This window comes from Epinephelus lanceolatus, chromosome 11 (genome assembly GCF_041903045.1).
Source record: "Epinephelus lanceolatus isolate andai-2023 chromosome 11, ASM4190304v1, whole genome shotgun sequence".
Classification (NCBI taxonomy): Eukaryota; Metazoa; Chordata; class Actinopteri; order Perciformes; family Serranidae; genus Epinephelus; species Epinephelus lanceolatus.
The window spans coordinates 45,765,620-45,788,097 of NC_135744.1; the positions used below are offsets into that span (position 1 = coordinate 45,765,620).

The 22,478-nt window shown below is 42.8% G+C and overlaps 1 protein-coding gene across 34 annotated transcripts in view; it reads left to right on the forward strand.

Annotated features, from left to right (window-relative positions):
- The first annotated feature begins 3,006 nt into the window (after nucleotides 1–3,006).
- tmprss15 (transmembrane serine protease 15) overlaps nucleotides 3,007–22,478 on the forward strand; it is a 52,882-nt gene continuing 33,410 nt past the window's right edge. For 4 of the 34 annotated variants that reach the window (XM_078172721.1, XM_078172722.1, XM_078172746.1 and 1 more), the window contains exons 1-12: nucleotides 3,007–3,092; nucleotides 3,823–3,942; nucleotides 10,919–11,043; nucleotides 15,789–15,856; nucleotides 16,103–16,245; nucleotides 16,387–16,437; nucleotides 16,595–16,645; nucleotides 16,787–16,837; nucleotides 16,990–17,040; nucleotides 17,182–17,232; nucleotides 17,374–17,424; nucleotides 21,377–21,496. In XM_078172721.1, coding sequence (XP_078028847.1) covers nucleotides 3,831–3,942; nucleotides 10,919–11,043; nucleotides 15,789–15,856; nucleotides 16,103–16,245; nucleotides 16,387–16,437; nucleotides 16,595–16,645; nucleotides 16,787–16,837; nucleotides 16,990–17,040; nucleotides 17,182–17,232; nucleotides 17,374–17,424; nucleotides 21,377–21,496 — 874 coding nt within the window. In that variant the 5' untranslated portion in view covers nucleotides 3,007–3,092; nucleotides 3,823–3,830. The remainder of the gene's footprint in view (nucleotides 3,093–3,822; nucleotides 3,943–10,918; nucleotides 11,044–15,788; nucleotides 15,857–16,102; nucleotides 16,246–16,386; nucleotides 16,438–16,594; nucleotides 16,646–16,786; nucleotides 16,838–16,989; nucleotides 17,041–17,181; nucleotides 17,233–17,373; nucleotides 17,425–21,376; nucleotides 21,497–22,478) is intronic. The other 30 variants (XM_078172735.1, XM_078172726.1, XM_078172724.1 and 27 more) reach the window with 30 other exon arrangements.

Below are 22,478 nucleotides of genomic sequence, written 5' to 3' on the forward strand. Positions count from 1 at the left end.
TCATGTTGTCATCATGTTGTCGCCATGTTGTCATGTTGTCTTCATGTTGTGGTCATGTTGTCATCATATTGTCATCATGTTGTCGCCATGTTGTCATGTTGTCTTCATGTTGTTGTCATGTTGTCGTCATGTTGTCGCCATGTTGTCATGTTGTCATTATGTTGTGGTCATGTTGTCATCATGTTGTCGTCCTGCTGTTGTCATGTTGTCGTCATGTTGTCATCATGTTGTCTTCATGTTGTCGTCCTGCTGTTGTCATGTTTTCATCATGTTTTCATGATGTTGTCATCATGTTGTCGGCATGCTTTCGTCATGTGAATGTTTAACGTTGTTCCACTGGTCAGACGTTAATGGGATCAAAGTGTCGACGTGTCACCTGTCAGGTGAGCGCAGGGGGGTGGAGCCAGGAGGTTAACTGACAGCTTTACAGCAGCTGGACTTCAGACTCTGATAAACTCACTCGAAGGTAATTATTGATCCTCACCTGTCTGAGATATTATTTGACAGGCGTACGAGAGGCGGAGCCACAGAAATTGTAAAGCTTCGTTTTAATTCATCAATAATCTGATCAGTAACGATTGATTTAATAAACATGATCGACCTGTTTGTTTCTGACATTGATGTTGTGTCAGTGGTTCATGATTATTGATTATCAGCTGCTGTATTGATAAATACAGACGGGCTTTTACCAATACGTGTCCCACTCAACATGGAAAGTGTCTGGACCTTTGCTTTGGTTCCATAAAGGGAGCGTACAAATCTTTCAGAAGAGCTCCGCTGGGTCTGTCGGACCACAGTCTGGTGTACTTAGTTCCGTCCTACAAATCTGTCCTGAAGAGAAACAAGCCTGAGAGACTTTGGGTTCCGGTTTGGTCAGAGGAATCAATTTACTGTCTCCAAGATTGCTTTCATGATACGGACTGGGATCTGTTTATAAATGTCTGTGAGGACCTGAACGAACTCACTGATGTTGTCTCCTCATATGTTTCCCTTTGTGAGAGCTCTATAATTCCCTTTCATCCTAACAATAAGCCACGGGTGACAAAAGGTGTCAAAAAATAATTAATCAGAGGAATATTTGCTTCTTGCAAGGTGACACCACACAATATAAAGAGCTTCAAAAGCAGCTCAAAAAGGAGCTCAATGTTGCCAGGCGCAAGTATAAAGACAAAGTTGAGAGCATGTTAAGCTCAGGCAGCTCACGTCCTGCTTGGGAGGACGTAAAATCTATGATGGGGACGCAACACAAGAAGTGTAACATATCCCTTAATGGGAAGCCTGATCTGGTCCTCTCGAACAAACTGAACAGTTTTTACAACCGTTTGAATGCCTGTGATTTTAATGATGAACTGTCAGTTTTTAAAAACATTGTCTCCTCACAGAACAGTGTTGTTTTTTTAGTAGTAGTACTGCTTTATTCACACACAAATCATTATTTACCAAAATCATATTATGGCCAGTTTTAGGCTTGTGAATTGGTCTCCTGAGGAAGCAATCTAAAGCTTATGGTAGGAGCCATTGTTGACAGGAACACAGTTTGTAGACTTTTTCAGCGTGTCAAGGAGAGGAAAAGTCCAGGCCGGGATGGCATTGAAGGTCGGGTCCTCAAGAACTGTGCTGTCCAGCTGGCACATATTTTTAGTTTTATTTTTTCAATGTCCCTCCAGCTTCACAAGGTCCCTTCACTCTGGAAGAATTCTATTATAGTTCCAGTACCCAAATCTGCATCTCCAAAATCACTAAATGACTTCAGACCTGTCGCACTGACCTCCCTTGTTATGAAGTCATTCGAAAAAAATTGTGAAGGACTCACTTCTGACCTGTGTCCAAAATAACTTGGACCCACTGCAGTTTGCCTACAGGTCAGGCAGAGGTGTTGAAGATGCAGTTGGCACCCTGCTGGACTTCGTTTTAACTCATCTTGAGGGAAGTCTTTCGCCCGTCTTTTATTTATTGATTTCTCATCCGCTTTTAATTGTATTCAGCCAAAAATTTTAGCAGAGAGACTAAGGGACTCCCATAACATTGATCCTGGTCTTATATTCTGGCTTACTGACTTTTTAACAGTGAGACCACAACATGTGAGGGTTAATGGTGTTCTGTCAGACACTTGTCTCCTCCACTGGATCACCTCTTTCACCTTTATTATGTGTTTTATACACAAATGAATGCCAGAGTCAACATGTGGGGCGACACATCGTTAAATTTGCGGACGAGTCTGTCATCGTGTCCCTGCTGAGCAGTGACGACCTGGAGCATGGACCTGTAGTGAAGGAATTCATGGTCTGGTGCAGCCCTTCCTTCCTACATATCAATGCAGCAAAAACTGAGATGTTGGCTGACTTTTGAAAAAATCCCACGTCATCTCCCCTGTTACGATTGCGAATGAAGCAGTGGAGCTGGTCAACAATTAGTACCTTGGGACTTGTATAGATGACAAGCTGACCTTCGAGACTCAAGTTGATGCTGTGTGTATAAAGGCCCACCAGCGCATGTATTTCTACAGGAAGCTGCGTAATTTTAATGTTGACAGCACTTTAATGTAGATGTTTTACTCTTGTTTTATTGAATCCATCCTCACCTTCATTTGTTGGTACGGCTCCCTCTCCCTCAGAAACAAAAACAGACTGCAGGGTATTGTACGAGTTGTGTTAACCTGAATGACCTCGCTGCCCTTTACCAGCTCAGAACTTTAAGCAAAGCCCGTTCCATCCTTGGGGACCAGAGCCACCCCTTGGCTGGTGAATTCCTGCTGCTTCCGTCGGGGCGTAGGTACATCCTGCCAAAATGCAGTACTAACAGATTAAAACACTGCTTTGCCCCTGCTGCCATTGCTCTCCTGAATAAGTGACTGACCTGCCCTTCATTTTCTGTTGTCTCTTGTTATTTATTGCTGTCTGAGTGATTGTTGCTTGATTATTCATTGTTGTCTATTACTGCTGGTTGTACAACAAATTGCCCCACGGGGATAATAAAGACTCCTTGAACCTTGAACCTTGAACCTTGAAAGAGTCATTAATCATGTTGAGCTGTATAAAGCTGATCTCAGGTCGGAGTCAGAGTCAGACGGGTTGATCTGAGGTCTGCAGCAGGTGAGTCTCTGTCGGAATATTGATTATAGATCATAGATCTGCATGTGTTTAGTCTTTATATCGATAATCAATAAGAGTCAGTCTGAGGATCAATGACCTGTGTCTGTGATGGAGGACACACTCCTCAGAGGTCGTTCACACGCTGCGTCTTTGACCTCCTGGTGAACGTGAGGTCACCGCTCTGATGTTTTTCTGTTCCAGCTTTAAACAACACAGCAGCAGGTTGTGTCTGTTGCTAAGCAACCGTAACAACCACCATATCACAGCCTGTTTACCTGACATCCTGAGAGCAGAGCTGATCTACTTCCTGTCTCTCTGTGGGACCGATGGGAACAATGATCACCTACAAACATATAAAACAGATATCTGCGGGCTGTGATTGGTTGGTCCTTGTCACATGACATGCAGCAAGCTGCTGTGTTCCAAATGCTGACCTCAGGTTATCTCAGGTGCAGCCGCCACGCCCTGAAGAACAGGCGCTCAGGAACACGTGCACGCTCTGCTTAAAAACAGTTAATGTGAGGTCACAGGAAACGCAGTGTGTGACCGACCGCTACATCCTGTCTGACGAGACGACGACACAGATTATTGATTATAGATTTATATCATATTTATATCAATTATTTGGTACTGACTGACTGATTGACTGATTGATTGATTGATTGATTGATTGATTGATTGATTGACTGATTGATTGATTGATTGACTGATTGATTGATTGATGTTGCAGCTGTCAGGATGAAGGGCAGTCTGTCGTCTCTGGAGTTCCTCCTCGCCATCGTGGTGTCTCTTCTACTCGTCTGCTGTGTTGGACTGATCGTCCTGTCGTGGATCAGCCTGAAGACTGAAGGTAAGACGTTTTCATCAGACGTGTAGACTCACAAGTCAGTAGACATCAGTCTTTAGACGCTTTGCTTAACTAAAGACTGATGACTTTCTCCCTGATTTTGTGTTTAGATGGGCGGATACAATTTCAGAGTTCAAAAAAACTCCCTTCTTTGCAGAACCAATAGTAAATCCACAGGGTGGTCCTTCGGTGGCTTGCTGAACTCTTGTGCTCGTAAACATAGTCCGACTACGTTAAAAGTTTTAAACTAAAGCCCTGTTCCGACGGGATTAGTTTTACATAGGTACGTGGGGTAAAGTAATAATTACCAGAGATTTTAGTCCCGTCCGAATGTGCCATGTCAGTAATCATTCCCGCGACTTTTACCTTCTGTAAAAGGGTCCCGGACAATTACCTCTGGTAATACTAATCCTGTGCGAATAGACCAGCAGTAAACATGTGTGATAGGGCTGTCAAAAAAATTTTGAATTTCGAAATATATTTGAATATATTAATATATATTTTTTATAAGTTCGAACCTAAATTTGATAATTCGAATATCATTAATAATTAATTAATACTATCAATAATGTTGTATATCACGGCAAATCCCATTCGGGCGGAGATGGCTCGCACACAAGCCGTGCCAGAGAGGGATGCAGCGAGAGGGAGAGGCGCCGACGGAGGAGCCCGCTGCACCAACACCACCCACTGCGCTGCCCGTGATGTGTGACCTGTTTGGGGAGACATACAGGGAGAGTGGTGCACCTGCTGCCTCCCTGCCTACACTTTTTGAAGAAGAGATGAAACGTTACCAGAATGAGACACCACTACGACCCGGCCAGGATCCACTCTTGTGGTGGAAAACTACGCACTGAAGTATCCAAACATTGCTCAGATAGCGAGACAGAAGTTGGTCATACCTGGAACTTCAGTGAGGTCAGAATGGGTGTTTTCATCCGAGTGTCACGTTCATATTGCGTCAGCAATAAGCATCTTAGTTTTGGTGTTTTTGTAAAAAAATAAAAAAAATAAAAAAAATAAAAAATAATAATAATAATAATAATAAATTCTAATATTATTTGAACTCTACTAAATTAATTTGAAAATATACGAACTCAATTTCATCGTGCTTTTGACAGTCCTATCATACGCACATGTCGGCAGGAGGGGACAGAGGTGCGTGAATGGATTTAACCCTCCCACTTGTGGTAGTTTTACTGATATTTCTTATCCCGTGCGAATCGGCCATTAATATTACTGACGTCCTGTGGTAAAGTGACATTACCCCACGTGCCCATGTAAAACTAATTCCGTCTGAATAGTGCTTAAGTTGCTGTAACTGTGCATTCACACCAAAAGCGTCATGAGCGCCAGCGGTCGCTCAGGTCGCTGGCATCACGCTGCCTGGCAGCAGCTCCAGCAGGCGCTTGTAGCGGCCAAAGGGGCGGGGCCAGCTGCTGCAGATGTGTCCAGGCTGTTCACTTTACAAGGATGAACAAATATATCATATATGTCTTCACTTTGTATTATCCATGACTTTCATTGCACAATTAAAATAATTCTAATAAACACAGGCAACATAGCCTTTATGAGTCTTTTATAATTATGATTTTACTCTCCTGTTGGCGCGTAGGACCACTGAGAAATGTAATTGGTGGTAAAAAAGCGGGAGTTCATTAATCACACTTTTGGAAGCCTCCTTTGTTGCATCAGCGTATTTGCTGAGGAAACACGAGGCCCGGAGCCGTCGGGCCGTCTGCGTCCACAGAGTCCTGCAAACATGGCAACTCCACGGTGAATTTCACCGGCTCGTACAGCTCCGGGAGAGCCCAGACCTCCGTACCCAAATCCCGGTCTGTAATTGGCTGCTGCTTTGGCAGCGGCGCTGCTCATTTGCATAAAGTTCAGCTTCTCTCAACTTCTACTTGACGCTCTGGTCGCTGGCATCGCGCCACTCGCTGCAGCCGACGCCCCTGACGCCCTTCGTAGCAAGCATACATTGAAAATGAATGGCTGCCGGCCGCTTGTAACGCTCATGACACTTTTGGTGTGAATGCACAGTCAGTCCTTCATTTCCACAATCTTGTGGACTGAGCACACGTTTGATAAAATGGAGTTTAATCTCTCTGCATCCATTTTCAAGCTCTCTGTGTGTTTGTGTCCTTGTGGATGAGAAAAGGCAGAGCGCACATTTCCAGGAGGGCGTGTCCTTTTCAAAAATGCAAGAGGCGTTGCTTTGTTGCTGGCCGTTTTCTCCGGTGTGTTAAACACACTTTAGAAAGGAGACAGAAGACTGACGTCTGTCCAACAGAACACGTGTCTGTCCAACAGGACATTTATCTGTCCAACAGGACACATGTCTGTCAAACAGGACATTTATCTGTCCAACAGGACAGATGAGGTCTGAGGACGAGGACTAAAGACCAGGTCTGAAGACGAGGACTGAAGATGAGATCTGAGGACGAGGACTGAAGATGAGGTCTGAGGATGAGGACTGAAGATGAGGTCTGAGGATGAGGTCTGAAGACCAGGTCTGAAGACGAGGACTGAAGATGAGGTCTGAGGACGAGGACTGAAGACCAGGTCTGAAGACGAGGACTGAAGATGAGATCTGAGGACGAGGACTGAAGATGAGGTCTGAGGATGAGGTCTGAAGATGAGATCTGAGGATGAGGACTGAAGATGAGGTCTGAGGACGAGGTCTGAAGATGAGATCTGAGGACGAGGACTGAAGACCAGGTCTGAAGACGAGGACTGAAGATGAGATCTGAGGACGAGGACTGAAGATGAGGTCTGAGGACGAGGACTGAAGACCAGGTCTGAAGACGAGGACTGAAGATGAGATCTGAGGACGAGGACTGAAGATGAGGTCTGAGGACGAGGACTGAAGACCAGGTCTGAAGACGAGGACTGAAGATGAGATCTGAGGACGAGGACTGAAGATTAGGTCTGAGGATGAGGACTGAAGATGAGGTCTGAGGACGAGGTCTGAAGACCAGGTCTGAAGACGAGGACTGAAGATGAGATCTGAGGACGAGGACTGAAGACCAGGTCTGAAGACGAGGACTGAAGATGAGATCTGAGGACGAGGACTGAAGATGAGGTCTGAGGACGAGGACTGAAGACCAGGTCTGAAGACGAGGACTGAAGATGAGATCTGAGGACGAGGACTGAAGATGAGGTCTGAGGACGAGGACTGAAGACCAGGTCTGAAGACGAGGACTGAAGATGAGATCTGAGGACGAGGACTGAAGATGAGGTCTGAGGATGAGGACTGAAGATGAGGTCTGAGGATGAGGTCTGAAGACCAGGTCTGAAGACGAGGACTGAAGATGAGATCTGAGGACGAGGACTGAAGATGAGGTCTGAGGACGAGGACTGAAGACCAGGTCTGAAGACGAGGACTGAAGATGAGATCTGAGGACGAGGACTGAAGATGAGGTCTGAGGATGAGGACTGAGGATGAGGACTGAAGATGAGGTCTGAGGATGAGGTCTGAAGACCAGGTCTGAAGACGAGGACTGAAGATGAGGTCTGAGGACGAGGACTGAAGACCAGGTCTGAAGACGAGGACTGAAGATGAGATCTGAGGACGAGGACTGAAGATGAGGTCTGAGGATGAGGTCTGAAGATGAGATCTGAGGACGAGGACTGAAGATGAGGTCTGAGGACGAGGTCTGAAGATGAGATCTGAGGACGAGGACTGAAGACCAGGTCTGAAGACGAGGACTGAAGATGAGATCTGAGGACGAGGACTGAAGATGAGGTCTGAGGACGAGGTCTGAAGATGAGATCTGAGGACGAGGACTGAAGATGAGATCTGAGGACGAGGACTGAAGACCAGGTCTGAAGACGAGGACTGAAGATGAGATCTGAGGACGAGGACTGAAGATGAGGTCTGAGGATGAGGTCTGAAGATGAGATCTGAGGACGAGGACTGAAGATGAGGTCTGAGGACGAGGTCTGAAGATGAGATCTGAGGACGAGGACTGAAGACCAGGTCTGAAGACGAGGACTGAAGATGAGATCTGAGGACGAGGACTGAAGATGAGGTCTGAGGACGAGGACTGAAGACCAGGTCTGAAGACGAGGACTGAAGATGAGATCTGAGGACGAGGACTGAAGATGAGGTCTGAGGACGAGGACTGAAGACCAGGTCTGAAGACGAGGACTGAAGATGAGGTCTGAGGACGAGGACTGAAGACCAGGTCTGAAGACAAGGACTGAAGATGAGATCTGAGGACGAGGACTGAAGATGAGGTCTGAGGACGAGGACTGAAGACCAGGTCTGAAGACGAGGACTGAAGATGAGATCTGAGGACGAGGACTGAAGATGAGGTCTGAGGATGAGGACTGAAGATGAGGTCTGAGGATGAGGTCTGAAGACCAGGTCTGAAGACGAGGACTGAAGATGAGATCTGAGGACGAGGACTGAAGATGAGGTCTGAGGACGAGGACTGAAGACCAGGTCTGAAGACGAGGACTGAAGATGAGATCTGAGGACGAGGACTGAAGATGAGGTCTGAGGATGAGGACTGAGGATGAGGACTGAAGATGAGGTCTGAGGATGAGGTCTGAAGACCAGGTCTGAAGACGAGGACTGAAGATGAGGTCTGAGGACGAGGACTGAAGACCAGGTCTGAAGACGAGGACTGAAGATGAGATCTGAGGACGAGGACTGAAGATGAGGTCTGAGGATGAGGTCTGAAGATGAGATCTGAGGACGAGGACTGAAGATGAGGTCTGAGGACGAGGTCTGAAGATGAGATCTGAGGACGAGGACTGAAGACCAGGTCTGAAGACGAGGACTGAAGATGAGATCTGAGGACGAGGACTGAAGATGAGGTCTGAGGACGAGGTCTGAAGATGAGATCTGAGGACGAGGACTGAAGATGAGATCTGAGGACGAGGACTGAAGACCAGGTCTGAAGACGAGGACTGAAGATGAGATCTGAGGACGAGGACTGAAGATGAGGTCTGAGGATGAGGTCTGAAGATGAGATCTGAGGACGAGGACTGAAGATGAGGTCTGAGGACGAGGTCTGAAGATGAGATCTGAGGACGAGGACTGAAGACCAGGTCTGAAGACGAGGACTGAAGATGAGATCTGAGGACGAGGACTGAAGATGAGGTCTGAGGATGAGGTCTGAAGATGAGATCTGAGGATGAGGACTGAAGATGAGGTCTGAGGACGAGGTCTGAAGATGAGATCTGAGGACGAGGACTGAAGACCAGGTCTGAAGACGAGGACTGAAGATGAGATCTGAGGACGAGGACTGAAGATGAGGTCTGAGGACGAGGACTGAAGACCAGGTCTGAAGACGAGGACTGAAGATGAGATCTGAGGACGAGGACTGAAGATGAGGTCTGAGGACGAGGACTGAAGACCAGGTCTGAAGACGAGGACTGAAGATGAGATCTGAGGACGAGGACTGAAGACCAGGTCTGAAGACGAGGACTGAAGATGAGATCTGAGGACGAGGACTGAAGATGAGGTCTGAGGATGAGGTCTGAAGATGAGATCTGAGGACGAGGACTGAAGATGAGGTCTGAGGACGAGGTCTGAAGATGAGATCTGAGGACGAGGACTGAAGACCAGGTCTGAAGACGAGGACTGAAGATGAGATCTGAGGACGAGGACTGAAGATGAGGTCTGAAGACACCTGACATCACAGGTGAACATCACAATGAAATAATCTGAAATAAAAACGAGATGTTTTTTAGCGCCGTCAAAGGAACGTCTGAACAACAACCAAAAAAAAAGAAATCAAATTTATATTTAAATGTCAATCATGTCTCACAGAGTGAACAGGTTGTCTGGAGACAGACGTGGGACACATTGTCCAATAAATCCCTCACAGACAAAGAAGAGTTTCAGTTGTCTCTCCGGGCTCCCGTACACTCAGATAACACAAACCTGGACTTATTGATCTCATGTGGTTCCTGACATCAGAGGATCAGAACGTGTCAGATCATCTGCAGATGATCAACATGAAGAGTCTGTGTGATGAAGAGTCTGACTGTGTGATGAAGAGTCCGACTGTGTGATGAAGAGTCTGACCGTGTGATGAAGAGTCCGACTGTGTGATGAAGAGTCTGACTGTGTGATGAAGAGTCCGACTGTGTGATGAAGAGTCTGTGTGATGAAGAGTCCGACTGTGTGATGAAGAGTCTGACCGTGTGATGAAGAGTCCGACTGTGTGATGAAGAGTCTGACTGTGTGATGAAGAGTCTGTGTGATGAAGAGTCCGACTGTGATGAAGAGTCCGACTGTGTGATGAAGAGTCCGACTGTGATGAAGAGTCCGATTGTGTGATGAAGAGTCCGACTGTGATGAAGAGTCCGATTGTGTGATGAAGAGTCCGACTGTGTGATGAAGAGTCCGACTGTGATGAAGAGTCCGACTGTGATGATGAGCCCGACTGTGTGATGAAGAGTCCGATTGTGTGATGAAGAGTCCGACTGTGTGATGAAGAGTCCGATTGTGTGATGAAGAGTCCGATTGTGTGATGAAGAGTCCGACTGTGTGATGAAGAGTCCGATTGTGTAATGAAGAGTCTGACTGTGTGATGAAGAGTCCGACTGTGTGATGAAGAGTCCGACTGTGTGATGAAGAGTCCGATTGTGATGAAGAGTCTGACTGTGTGATGAAGAGTCTGACTGTGTGACGAAGAGTCCGATTGTGTGATGAAGAGTCCGATTGTGTGATGAAGAGTCTGACTGTGTGATGAAGAGTCCGATTGTGTGATGAAGAGTCTGACTGTGTGATGAAGAGTCTGACTGTGTGATGAAGAGTCTGATTGTGTGATGAAGAGTCTGACTGTGAGTCTGTCACAACCTCAACACGTCCTTCATCAAGCCTTTATACACCTGTAGACAGAACACATGAGGCTGATCGCTCCAGTAGTTTGTAACACACACACACACAGATCACATGATCCCGTCTGTCTCCAATCAGAGATCAGAAACTGATGTTGTTGTTTGTATGTGTGTGGAGGTGGCGTTGAGCCGGCGGTGCTGAGCGGTCAGATGGTGATCACAGACGGTGCAGTTTTCTCTGACGAGCTGAAAAACTCCAGCAGCCTGAAGTTTAAATCTCTGGCCTTCGACGTCCAACAGCTGGTGAGACCTCAAACTTTTATTCTGAAAGGAACAGGGCTGTTAAAGGGCTGACATAATCAGCTTTTATTCTGAAAGGCAGACACACTGAGTACAGAAACTGAAGTACACACTATGAAGTACAAACTATGAAGTATAAACTATTAAGAACACACTATGAAGTACAAACTATGAAGTATAAACTATTAAGAACACACTATGAAGTACAAACTATGAAGTATAAACTATAAAGAACACACTATGAAGAACACACTATGAAGTACACACTATGAAGTACAAACTATGAAGTACAAACTATAAAGAACACACTATGAAGTACAAACTATGAAGTATAAACTATAAAGTACAAACTATGAAGTACACTCTACGACGTACACTCTATGAAGTACACTCTATGACGTACACTCTATGACGTACACTCTATGAAGTACACACTATAAAGTACACTCTATGAAGTACACACTATGACGTACACTCTATGAAGTACACACTATGAGGTACACTCTATGAAGTACACACTATGAAGTACACACTATAAAGTACACTCTATGAAGTACACTCTATGAAGTACACACTATGAGGTACACACTATAAAGTACACACTATGAAGTACACACTATAAAGTACACACTATGAAGTACACTCTATGAAGTACACACTATAAAGTACACTCTATGAAGTACACTCTATGAAGTACACACTATGAGGTACACACTATAAAGTACACACTATGAAGTACACACTATAAAGTACACACTATGAAGTACACTCTATGAAGTACACACTATGACGTACACTCTATGAAGTACACACTATGAGGTACACTCTATGAAGTACACACTATGAAGTACACACTATAAAGTACACTCTATGAAGTACACTCTATGAAGTACACACTATGAGGTACACACTATAAAGTACACACTATGAAGTACACACTATAAAGTACACACTATGAAGTACACACTATGAAGTACACACTATAAAGTACACTCTATGAAGTACACACTATAAAGTACACACTATGAAGTACACTCTATGAAGTACACACTATAAAGTACACACTATGAAGTACACACTATGAAGTACAAACTATGAAGTACAAACTATAAAGAACACACTATGAAGTACAAACTATGAAGTATAAACTATAAAGTACAAACTATGAAGTACACACTATGAGGTACACTCTATGAAGTACACACTATAAATTACACTCTATGAAGTACACACTATGACGTACACTCTATGAAGTACACACTATGAGGTACACTCTATGAAGTACACACTATGAAGTACACACTATAAAGTACACTCTATGAAGTACACTCTATGAAGTACACACTATGAGGTACACACTATAAAGTACACACTATGAGGTACACACTATAAAGTACACACTATGAGGTACACACTATAAAGTACACACTATGAAGTACACACTATAAAGTACACACTATGAAGTACACTCTATGAAGTACACACTATAAAGTACACACTATGAAGTACAAACTATGAAGTACAAACTATAAAGAACACACTATGAAGTACAAACTATGAAGTATAAACTATAAAGTACAAACTATGAAGTACACACTATGAGGTACACTCTATGAAGTACACACTATAAAGTACACTCTATGAAGTACACACTATGACGTACACTCTATGAAGTACACACTATGAGGTACACTCTATGAAGTACACACTATGAAGTACACACTATAAAGTACACTCTATGAAGTACACTCTATGAAGTACACACTATGAGGTACACACTATAAAGTACACACTATGAAGTACACACTATAAAGTACACACTATGAAGTACACTCTATGAAGTACACACTATAAAGTACACACTATGAAGTACACTCTATGAAGTACACACCATAAAGTACACACTATGAAGTACACACTATAAAGTACACACTATGAAGTACACTCTATGAAGTACACACTATAAAGTACACACTATGAAGTACACTCTATGAAGTACACTCTATGAAGTGCACACTATGAAGTACACACTATAAAGTACACACTATGAAGTACACACTATAAAGTACACACTATAAAGTACAAACTATGAAGTACACTCTATGAAGTACACTCTATGAAGTGCACACTATGAGGTACTCACTATAAAGTACACACTATGAAGTACACACTATAAAGTACACACTATGAAGTACACTCTATGAAGTACACTCCATAAAGTACACACTATGAAGTACACACTATAAAGTACATACTATGAAGTACACACTATAAAGTACACTCCATAAAGTACACACTATGAAGTACACACTATAAAGTACACACTATAAAGTACACTCTATGAAGTACACTCCATAAAGTACACTCTATGAAGTACACTCTATAAAGTACACTCCATAAAGTACACTCTATGAAGTACACTCTATAAAGTACACACTATAAAGTACACTCCATAAAGTACACTCTATGAGGTACACTCTATAAAGTACACACTATAAAGTACGTACTATGAAGTACACACTATGAAGTACACACTATAAAGTACACTCCATAAAGTACACTCTATGAAGTACACACTATAAAGTACACTCCATAAAGTACACTCTATGAAGTACACTCTATAAAGTACACACTATAAAGTACGTACTATGAAGTACACACTATGAAGTACACACTATAAAGTACACTCTATGAAGTATAAACTATAAAGTACATACTATAAAGTACACACTATGAAGTACACACTATAAAGTACACTCTATGAAGTACACTCTATAAAGTACACACTATGAAGTACACACTATAAAGTACACTCCATAAAGTACACTCTATGAAGTACACTCTATAAAGTACACACTATAAAGTACATACTATGAAGTACACACTATGAAGTACACACTATAAAGTACACTCTATGAAGTATAAACTATAAAGTACATACTATAAAGTACACACTATGAAGTACACACTATAAAGTACACTCTATGAAGTACACTCTATAAAGTACACACTATGAAGTACACACTATAAAGTACACTCTATGAAGTATAAACTATAAAGTACATACTATAAAGTACACACTATGAAGTACACACTATAAAGTACACTCTATGAAGTACACTCTATAAAGTACACACTATAAAGTACATACTATGAAGTACACACTATGAGGTACACACTATAAAGTACACTCCATAAAGTACACTCTATGAAGTACACTCTATAAAGTACACACTATAAAGTACATACTATGAAGTACACACTATGAAGTACACTCCATAAAGTACACTCTATGAAGTATAAACTATAAAGTACATACTATGAAGTACACACTATAAAGTACACTCCATAAAGTACACACTATGAAGTACACACTATAAAGTACATACTATGAAGTACACACTATGAAGTACACACTATAAAGTACACTCCATAAAGTACACTCTATGAAGTACACACTATAAAGTACACTCCATAAAGTACACTCTATGAAGTACACACTATAAAGTACATACTATGAAGTACACACTATAAAGTACACTCCATAAAGTACACACTATGAAGTACACACTATAAAGTACATACTATGAAGTACACACTATAAAGTACACACTATGAAGTACACACTATAAAGTACACACTATGAAGTACACACTATAAAGTACATACTATGAAGTACACACTATAAAGTACACTCCATAAAGTACACACTATGAAGTACACACTATAAAGTACATACTATGAAGTACACACTATAAAGTACACTCCATAAAGTACACTCTATGAAGTACACACTATAAAGTACACACTCTGAAGTACACACTATAAAGTACACTCCATAAAGTACACTCTATGAAGTACACTCTATAAAGTACACACTATAAAGTACATACTATGAAGTACACACTATGAAGTACACTCCATAAAGTACACTCTATGAAGTATAAACTATAAAGTACATACTATGAAGTACACACTATAAAGTACACTCCATAAAGTACACACTATGAAGTACACACTATAAAGTACATACTATGAAGTACACACTATGAAGTACACACTATAAAGTACACTCCATAAAGTACACTCTATGAAGTACACACTATAAAGTACACTCCATAAAGTACACTCTATGAAGTACACACTATAAAGTACATACTATGAAGTACACACTATAAAGTACACTCCATAAAGTACACACTATGAAGTACACACTATAAAGTACATACTATGAAGTACACACTATAAAGTACACACTATGAAGTACACACTATAAAGTACATACTATGAAGTACACACTATAAAGTACACTCCATAAAGTACACACTATGAAGTACACACTATAAAGTACATACTATGAAGTACACACTATAAAGTACACTCCATAAAGTACACTCTATGAAGTACACACTATAAAGTACACACTCTGAAGTACACACTATAAAGTACACTCCATAAAGTACACTCTATGAAGTACACACTATAAAGTACACTCCATAAAGTGCACACTATGAAGTACACACTATAAAGTACACACTATGAAGTACACACTATAAAGTACACACTATAAAGTACACTCTATGAAGTACACACTGAGTATTACAAAAGACCTCAGCTGATTTGTTGTGTGATCTATAAGTTGTAATCAACAACTGATCTGATCAGTTATTGACCAGGAATAAATGATGTCACATGATGTGTCTATGTGAAGTCACCTGATCACAGTCTGCTCTCTGATTGGCTGACAGGTGTCAGAGGCGTTCGGTCACAGCGAGCTCAGACTGGAATTTAAGTCCTGTCAGGTTTTAGACTTCAGGTCAGATATATCTATCACTGATCAATCACTTATTAATCACTGACTAATCACTGATAAATAATCAATCAGTTTCATCCTAACAGACACACTGCTGGAGGCAGCAGCTCATGAATGATGTGTACTGATTGATTGATTGATTGTTTGATTGTTTGATTGATTGTTTGATTGATTGTTTGATTGATTGATTGATTGAGTGATTGAGCAACCAGCTGATCATTGAATCTTCATTGATCTGTATGTCTTCAGTCAGGGCAGTGTGGTGGTGACCTCTGACCTCTGGTTCAATCAGCTGATTGATGTGAAGGAAGCGGAGCAGCAGCTGAGGGCGGGGCTTCAGGCGGCCGAGGGCACGGGATTGGTCATTGACAGAAACAGCATCCGCATTACAGGTGATGTCACTGTGAGGTCACTGTGAGGTCACAGGAGTTGAATCAGAGAAGAAGTTGTATCTGATGAGACGTCAGACTCAGATGGATCCAAACATGACTGTTGTTTGTTTGTTTGTTTGTTTGTTCCACATGTTTGTGCAGAGAAACAAAGCGAGACGACTGCAGCACCGACGAGCGTGACACCTACAACAGGTGAGGTCACTGTGAGGTCACTGTGAGGTCACAGGAGTTGAATCAGAGAAGAAGTTGTATCTGATGAGACGTCAGACTCAGATGGATCCAAACATGACTGTTGTTTGTTTGTTTGTTTGTTTGTTTGTTTGTTTGTTTGTTCCACATGTTTGTGCAGAGAAACAAAGCGAGACGACTGCAGCACCGACAAGCGTGACACCTACAACAGGTGAGGTCACTGTGAGGTCACTGTGAGGTCACAGGAGTTGAATCAGAGAAGAAGTTGTATCTGATGAGACATTAGACTCAGATGGATCCAAACATGACTGTTGTTTGTTTGTTTGTTTGTTTGTTCCACATGTTTGTGCAGAGAAACAAAGCGAGACGACTGCAGCACCGACGAGCGTGACACCTACAACAGGTGAGGTCACTGTGAGGTCACTGTGAGGTCACTGTGAGGTCACAGGAGTTGAATCAGTGAAGAAGTTGTATCTGATGAGACGTCAGACTCAGATGGATCCAAACATGACTGTTGTTTGTTTGTTTGTTTGTTTGTTCCACATGTTTGTGCAGAGAAACAAAGCGAGACGACTGCAGCACCGACAAGCGTGACACCTACAACAGGTGAGGTCACTGTGAGGTCACTGTGAGGTCACAGGAGTTGAATCAGTGAAGAAGTTGTATCTGATGAGACGTCAGACTCAGATGGATCCAAACATGACTGTTGTTTGTTTGTTTGTTTGTTTGTTCCACATGTTTGTGCAGAGAAACAAAGCGAGACGACTGCAGCACCGACAAGCGTGACACCTACAACAGGTGAGGTCACTGTGAGGTCACTGTGAGGTCACAGGAGTTGAATCAGAGAAGAAGTTGTATCTGATGAGACGTCAGACTCAGATGGATCCAAACATGACTGTTGTTTGTTTGTTTGTTTGTTTGTTCCACATGTTTGTGCAGAGAAACAAAGCGAGACGACTGCAGCACAGACGAGCGTGACACCTACAACAGGTGAGATCACTGTGAGGTCACTGTGAGGTCACTGTGAGGTCACAGGAGTTGAATCAGAGAAGAAGTTATAATAATAATAATAATACATTTTATTTATACAGCGCTTTTACAGCTCTCAAAGACGATTTACATTAAAACCATCCATCTAAGTGCAAAGAGATAAACAGAAGACAAGGACAATATAAAACAACAAGGTGCAAAACAAAGAAAGGGAGGGTACATGAGAAACAGAGAACGAAAAGCTAATGTTAAATGTGAAAAGCGGATTTGAAAAGGTGGGTTTTGAGGAGTGATTTGAAGGTGGACGGATCTGGACAGTCACGGATGTGTATAGGGAGGGTGTTCCAGAGGGAGGGGGCAGCTATGGAGAAGGCTCTGTCGCCCACAGGTTCAGTGCTTGGTCCTGTGTGGGGGTGAGAGGAGGTTTTTGACAGATGATCGAAGGTTGCGGGAGCGAGTGTGGTGGTGGAGCATGTCTGTGAGGTAGGAGGGGGCCTGGCTGTGGAGGGCTTTGTGGGTGAGGAGGAGGATCTTGAAGTTGATTCTGTACAGGACAGGGAGTCAGTGTAGGTTTTGCAGGACAGGGGTTATATGCTCACGGGAGCTGGTGTGGGTGAGGAGGCGGTTTGTGGAGGACTTTGGATGATGAGCCGTAGAGGATGCTGTTGCAGTAGTCCAGTCTTGAGGTGATGAAAGCATGGATGAGAGTTTCAGCGGCAGAGAAGGAGAGTAATGGACGGAGACAGGCAATATTTCTGAGGTGAAAGAAGGCAGTTTGGGCGAGGTGGCTGATGTGATGTTCAAATGAGAGGTTATTGTTGAAGATGATACCAAGGTTGCGGATGAATGGGGAGGGAGAGAGGGTGGTGTTGTCAATGCTGAGGGTAAAGTTTTGTGTTGATGTAGAGAAGGATTTTGGGCCGATGAGTATTATTTCAGATCTGTCACAGTTGAGTTTGAGGAAGTTGGTTTGCAGCCATGATTGGAGTTCAGTCAGACAGTTGGTGAGGGTAGAGTGGGTGGCCGGGGTGATGGATTTTGTGGAGATGTAGATTTGGATGTCTTCAGCGTAGCAGTGGAAATGGAGACCATGATGATGAATGATAGAACTAAGGGGGAGTAAGTAGATGATGAAGAGGAGAGAACCAAACACCAAGCCCTGAGGGACACCTTGAAGCAGGGGGACGGTAAAGGAGGTGCAGTTGTTGACGTGGATGAACTGATGTCTGTCGCTGAGGTATGATTTGAGCCAGGAGAGAGCAGAGCCAGTGATGTTGAGGGAAGTTTGTAGGCGGGACAGCAGAGTGGTGTGGTTGATGGTGTCAAAGGCAGCAGTGAGGTCGAGGAGGATGAGTATGTTGAGGTGGCCAGAGTCGGCAGAGAGGAGGAGGTCGTTAGTGATTTTGAGGAGAGCGGTTTCGGTACTGTGTTGAGGATGGAATCCGGATTGAAATGGTTCATATAGTTCATGAGAGCGGAGGTGGGTCTTGATTTGGGAGGCGACAACACGTTCCAGCATTTTTGACAGAAAGGGGAGGTTCAAGATGGGACGGAAATTTGAGATGACGTCAGAGTCCAGGCCGGGTTTTTTGAGGATGGGGGTGATAGCGGCCAGTTTCAGGGATTGAGGGACAGAGCCACAGGTGAGGGAGGAGTTAATGATGGTAGTGATGAGTGGGGAGATTGTTGGGAGACAGACTTTGATGATGGAGGATGGTATGGGGTCCAGGGTGCAGGTGGAGCTCTTCATCTTGGAGATGATGGGGAGGAGTTCCAGGGGGGAGACAGGGGTGAAGTGTGACAGTGGTTGAGTGGTGGTGGAAGCGGTGAGCGCCGGAGAGACTGAGATTGGAGGGGGGTTGCTGAGTTAAGTGTAAATGGTTTCGATCTTTGATTGAAAAAATGCCAGGAAGGAGTTGCATGTGTCAGTTGTGATGGAGGAGAGGGTGTTGTCGCAGGGTTTGAAGAGTTTATTGATGGTGGAAAAGAGAGTCTTGGCGTTATTGGAGCCAGAGTGAATGAGTTGTTAGTAGTAGTTGGACCAGGCGGGAGTGAGGGCATCTTTTTAGTTTGAAAGGTGGTCTGTATAGGCATGGAGATGGACTGTGAGACTGGTTTTCTTGTAAAGTCTTTCAACCTGGCGCTTACGGGTCTTCATGTGATGGACTTCAGGAGTGTACTAGGGAGATGAGTGAGTGAATGAGACAGTTTTGGTTTTTAAGGGAGCCAGTTTGTCGAGGCAGAGGGACAGTGTGTTGTTGTAGTGGGTGACCAGAGGGGTATTCCAGGTAGGAGGTTCAACAACCTCTGAGTCTAACCCTGAACTCTGAGTTGATTTACTCTGAGATGGGAAACTCTGAGTATGTTCACTCTGAGTTAAGCCGACAATAAAAAGCCATCATCAATGGAGCTCCGACTCCACGATTCACCATGGCAACAGGTAAATAAAAGACAGGGCCTCCATTTTAATCCAGTGGATGTAGAGATATTAATGCATGTGTAGCAGACGGTGCACGTTTATCTTTAAAAGAAGAGCCTGAGTCAGAGCGAGGAAAGTGTAAATAAGTTAACCATAAAGTTAATAAAAAAGTTTACTCATCAATTATCAGACTTACATTTCCTTAATGAAGATAAAGTGGTGGAATCTGACTGTGTATCAGGCTGTAGATACATTACATTATATTAATAATATATAATAATATATTTGTTCAGATTTAATCTGATGGGGAAAAACACAGGAGGCAGAAGATTTAAAACATATAGGCTAGGCTATAGATCAAAGACATAAAGACATAAACTCACAGTCTGACCCAGTAATAATATGTTTGGTGATTTGCACTTGAAAAGACGTTGAGGTTAAAATACAGTAGATTTTAAAATGTTGCACATCTATTTGTATCTTGACTCAACAGCATTCAGTGACTTTATTTCAGATACAAATGTAGTAAATTTAAAGACAGTGAAATGCTGCACCATTGCTCACTCAGAAATATGAACATATAATCCCCAATATTAGGCTATAGGAATTATGTTCCATCAGTGCGACCAATGACATCAGTGATAGAGATCATTAGTCATTGATACTACGTGTCTAAAGCTTCATACCCATTTTTAAAATGTAAATAATTAGACCTACACATTATGTGCAATAAACATTTGGGAGCTGCTCTAACAGACTGACAGTCTGATCCTTGTGCACAGTGTTATAAAAATAATAAATATAAAAAGGACAGATGTTTGATTCTGAGCTGAGGGTGAATTCTCGCTGTGTAATATTTGAATGTAAAGACAAAAACTGATGTCCAAAGAAATGATTGATGTGTATAAATTCAGCAACTTAAGACAGTCCTGAGTAACAAACTAATATCCAGCAGGATTTAGACTGTGACAGATGGTAAATCTCCGCTAATGAATGTGCTTTGATACAAGCTTTGACACGGACTGAATGAATGAGGAAATGAAACAGCGTGTAAGAAGGAGGAGACAGAGAAACACTCAGGGTTTATTGAAGAAAACCTGTCAGCAAGCAGGTTATGTTCACAGAGTCTGTTACCATAGTGATTGACTCAGAGTTTCAGTTACCTCTCTTTCTGGAACAGAAAACCCAGAGTTTCCCTCATCTCAGGGTTAACTTACTCTGAGTTTTCACATAAACCGCTTTCTGGAATACCCCTCCAGTCAGAGGGGTTTGGGGTCAGCGGGGTGGTGGATGTGGACAGAGTATTTGCCAGTGAGTCAGAGAAAGCTGAGGGGGAGATGGACCTGATATTTCTGAAGGAACAGCAGGTGAGAGAACTGTGATGTGACAAAGAACACAGTGACGGCGTTCCAATGACATCAGAGTCATTGGAAGCTGGACTGTGTTGTTGTTGTTGTTGTGGTGGTGGTGGTGGTGGTGGTGGTGATGATGATGATGATGATGATGATGATGATGATGATGTTGTGTCCTCAGTGGCGTGTCCTCCTCATCAGACGCCATGTTCTGATGGATCCACGTGTGTTCTGATCGATCGGCTCTGTGACGGCGTGGAGGACTGTCCTGACGCCTCTGATGAAGATGCCGCTCGCTGTGGTCAGTGACGATGATGATGATGATGATGTAAACATGGAATAGGAATAGCAAACATGTAGAGCAGCTGCAGAGGGATATTCCAGGTAGGAGGTTCAACAAACTCTGAGTCTAACCCTGAACTCTGAGTTGATTTACTCTGAGATGGGAAACTCTGAGTTACCAGTTCCAGAACAGCTGATCTGAGTTAGTTCAGTCAGCTCTGAGTATGTTCACTCTGAGTTAAGCCGACAATAAAAAGCCATCATCAATGGAGCTCCGACTCCACGATTCACCATGGCAACAGGTAAATAAAAGACAGCGCCTCCATTTTAATCCAGTGGATGTAGAGATATTAATGCATGTGTAGCAGACGGTGCACGTTTATCTTTAAAAGAAGAGCCTGAGTCAGAGCGAGGAAAGTGTCAATAAGTTAACCATAAAGTTAATAAAAAAGTTTACTCATCAATTATCAGACTTACATTTCCTTAATGAAGATAAAGTGGTGGAATCTGACTGTGTATCAGGCTGTAGATACATTACATTATATTAATAATATATAATAATATATTTGTTCAGATTTAATCTGATGGGGAAAAACACAGGAGGCAGAAGATTTAAAACATATAGGCTAGGCTATAGATCAAAGACATAAAGACATGACTGTAAACTCACAGTCTGACCCAGTAATAATATGTTTGGTGATTTGCACTTGAAAAGACGTTGAGGTTAAAATACAGTAGATTTTAAAATGTTGCACATCTATTTGTATCTTGACTCAACAGCATTCAGTGACTTTATTTCAGCTACAAATGTAGTAAATGTAAAGACAGTGAAATGCTGCACCATTGCTCACTCAGAAATATGAACATATAATCCCCAATATTAGGCTATAGGAATTATGTTCCATCAGTGCGACCAATGACATCAGTGATAGAGATCATTAGTCATTGATACTACGTGTCTAAAGCTTCATACTGATTTTTAACATTTAAATAATTAGACC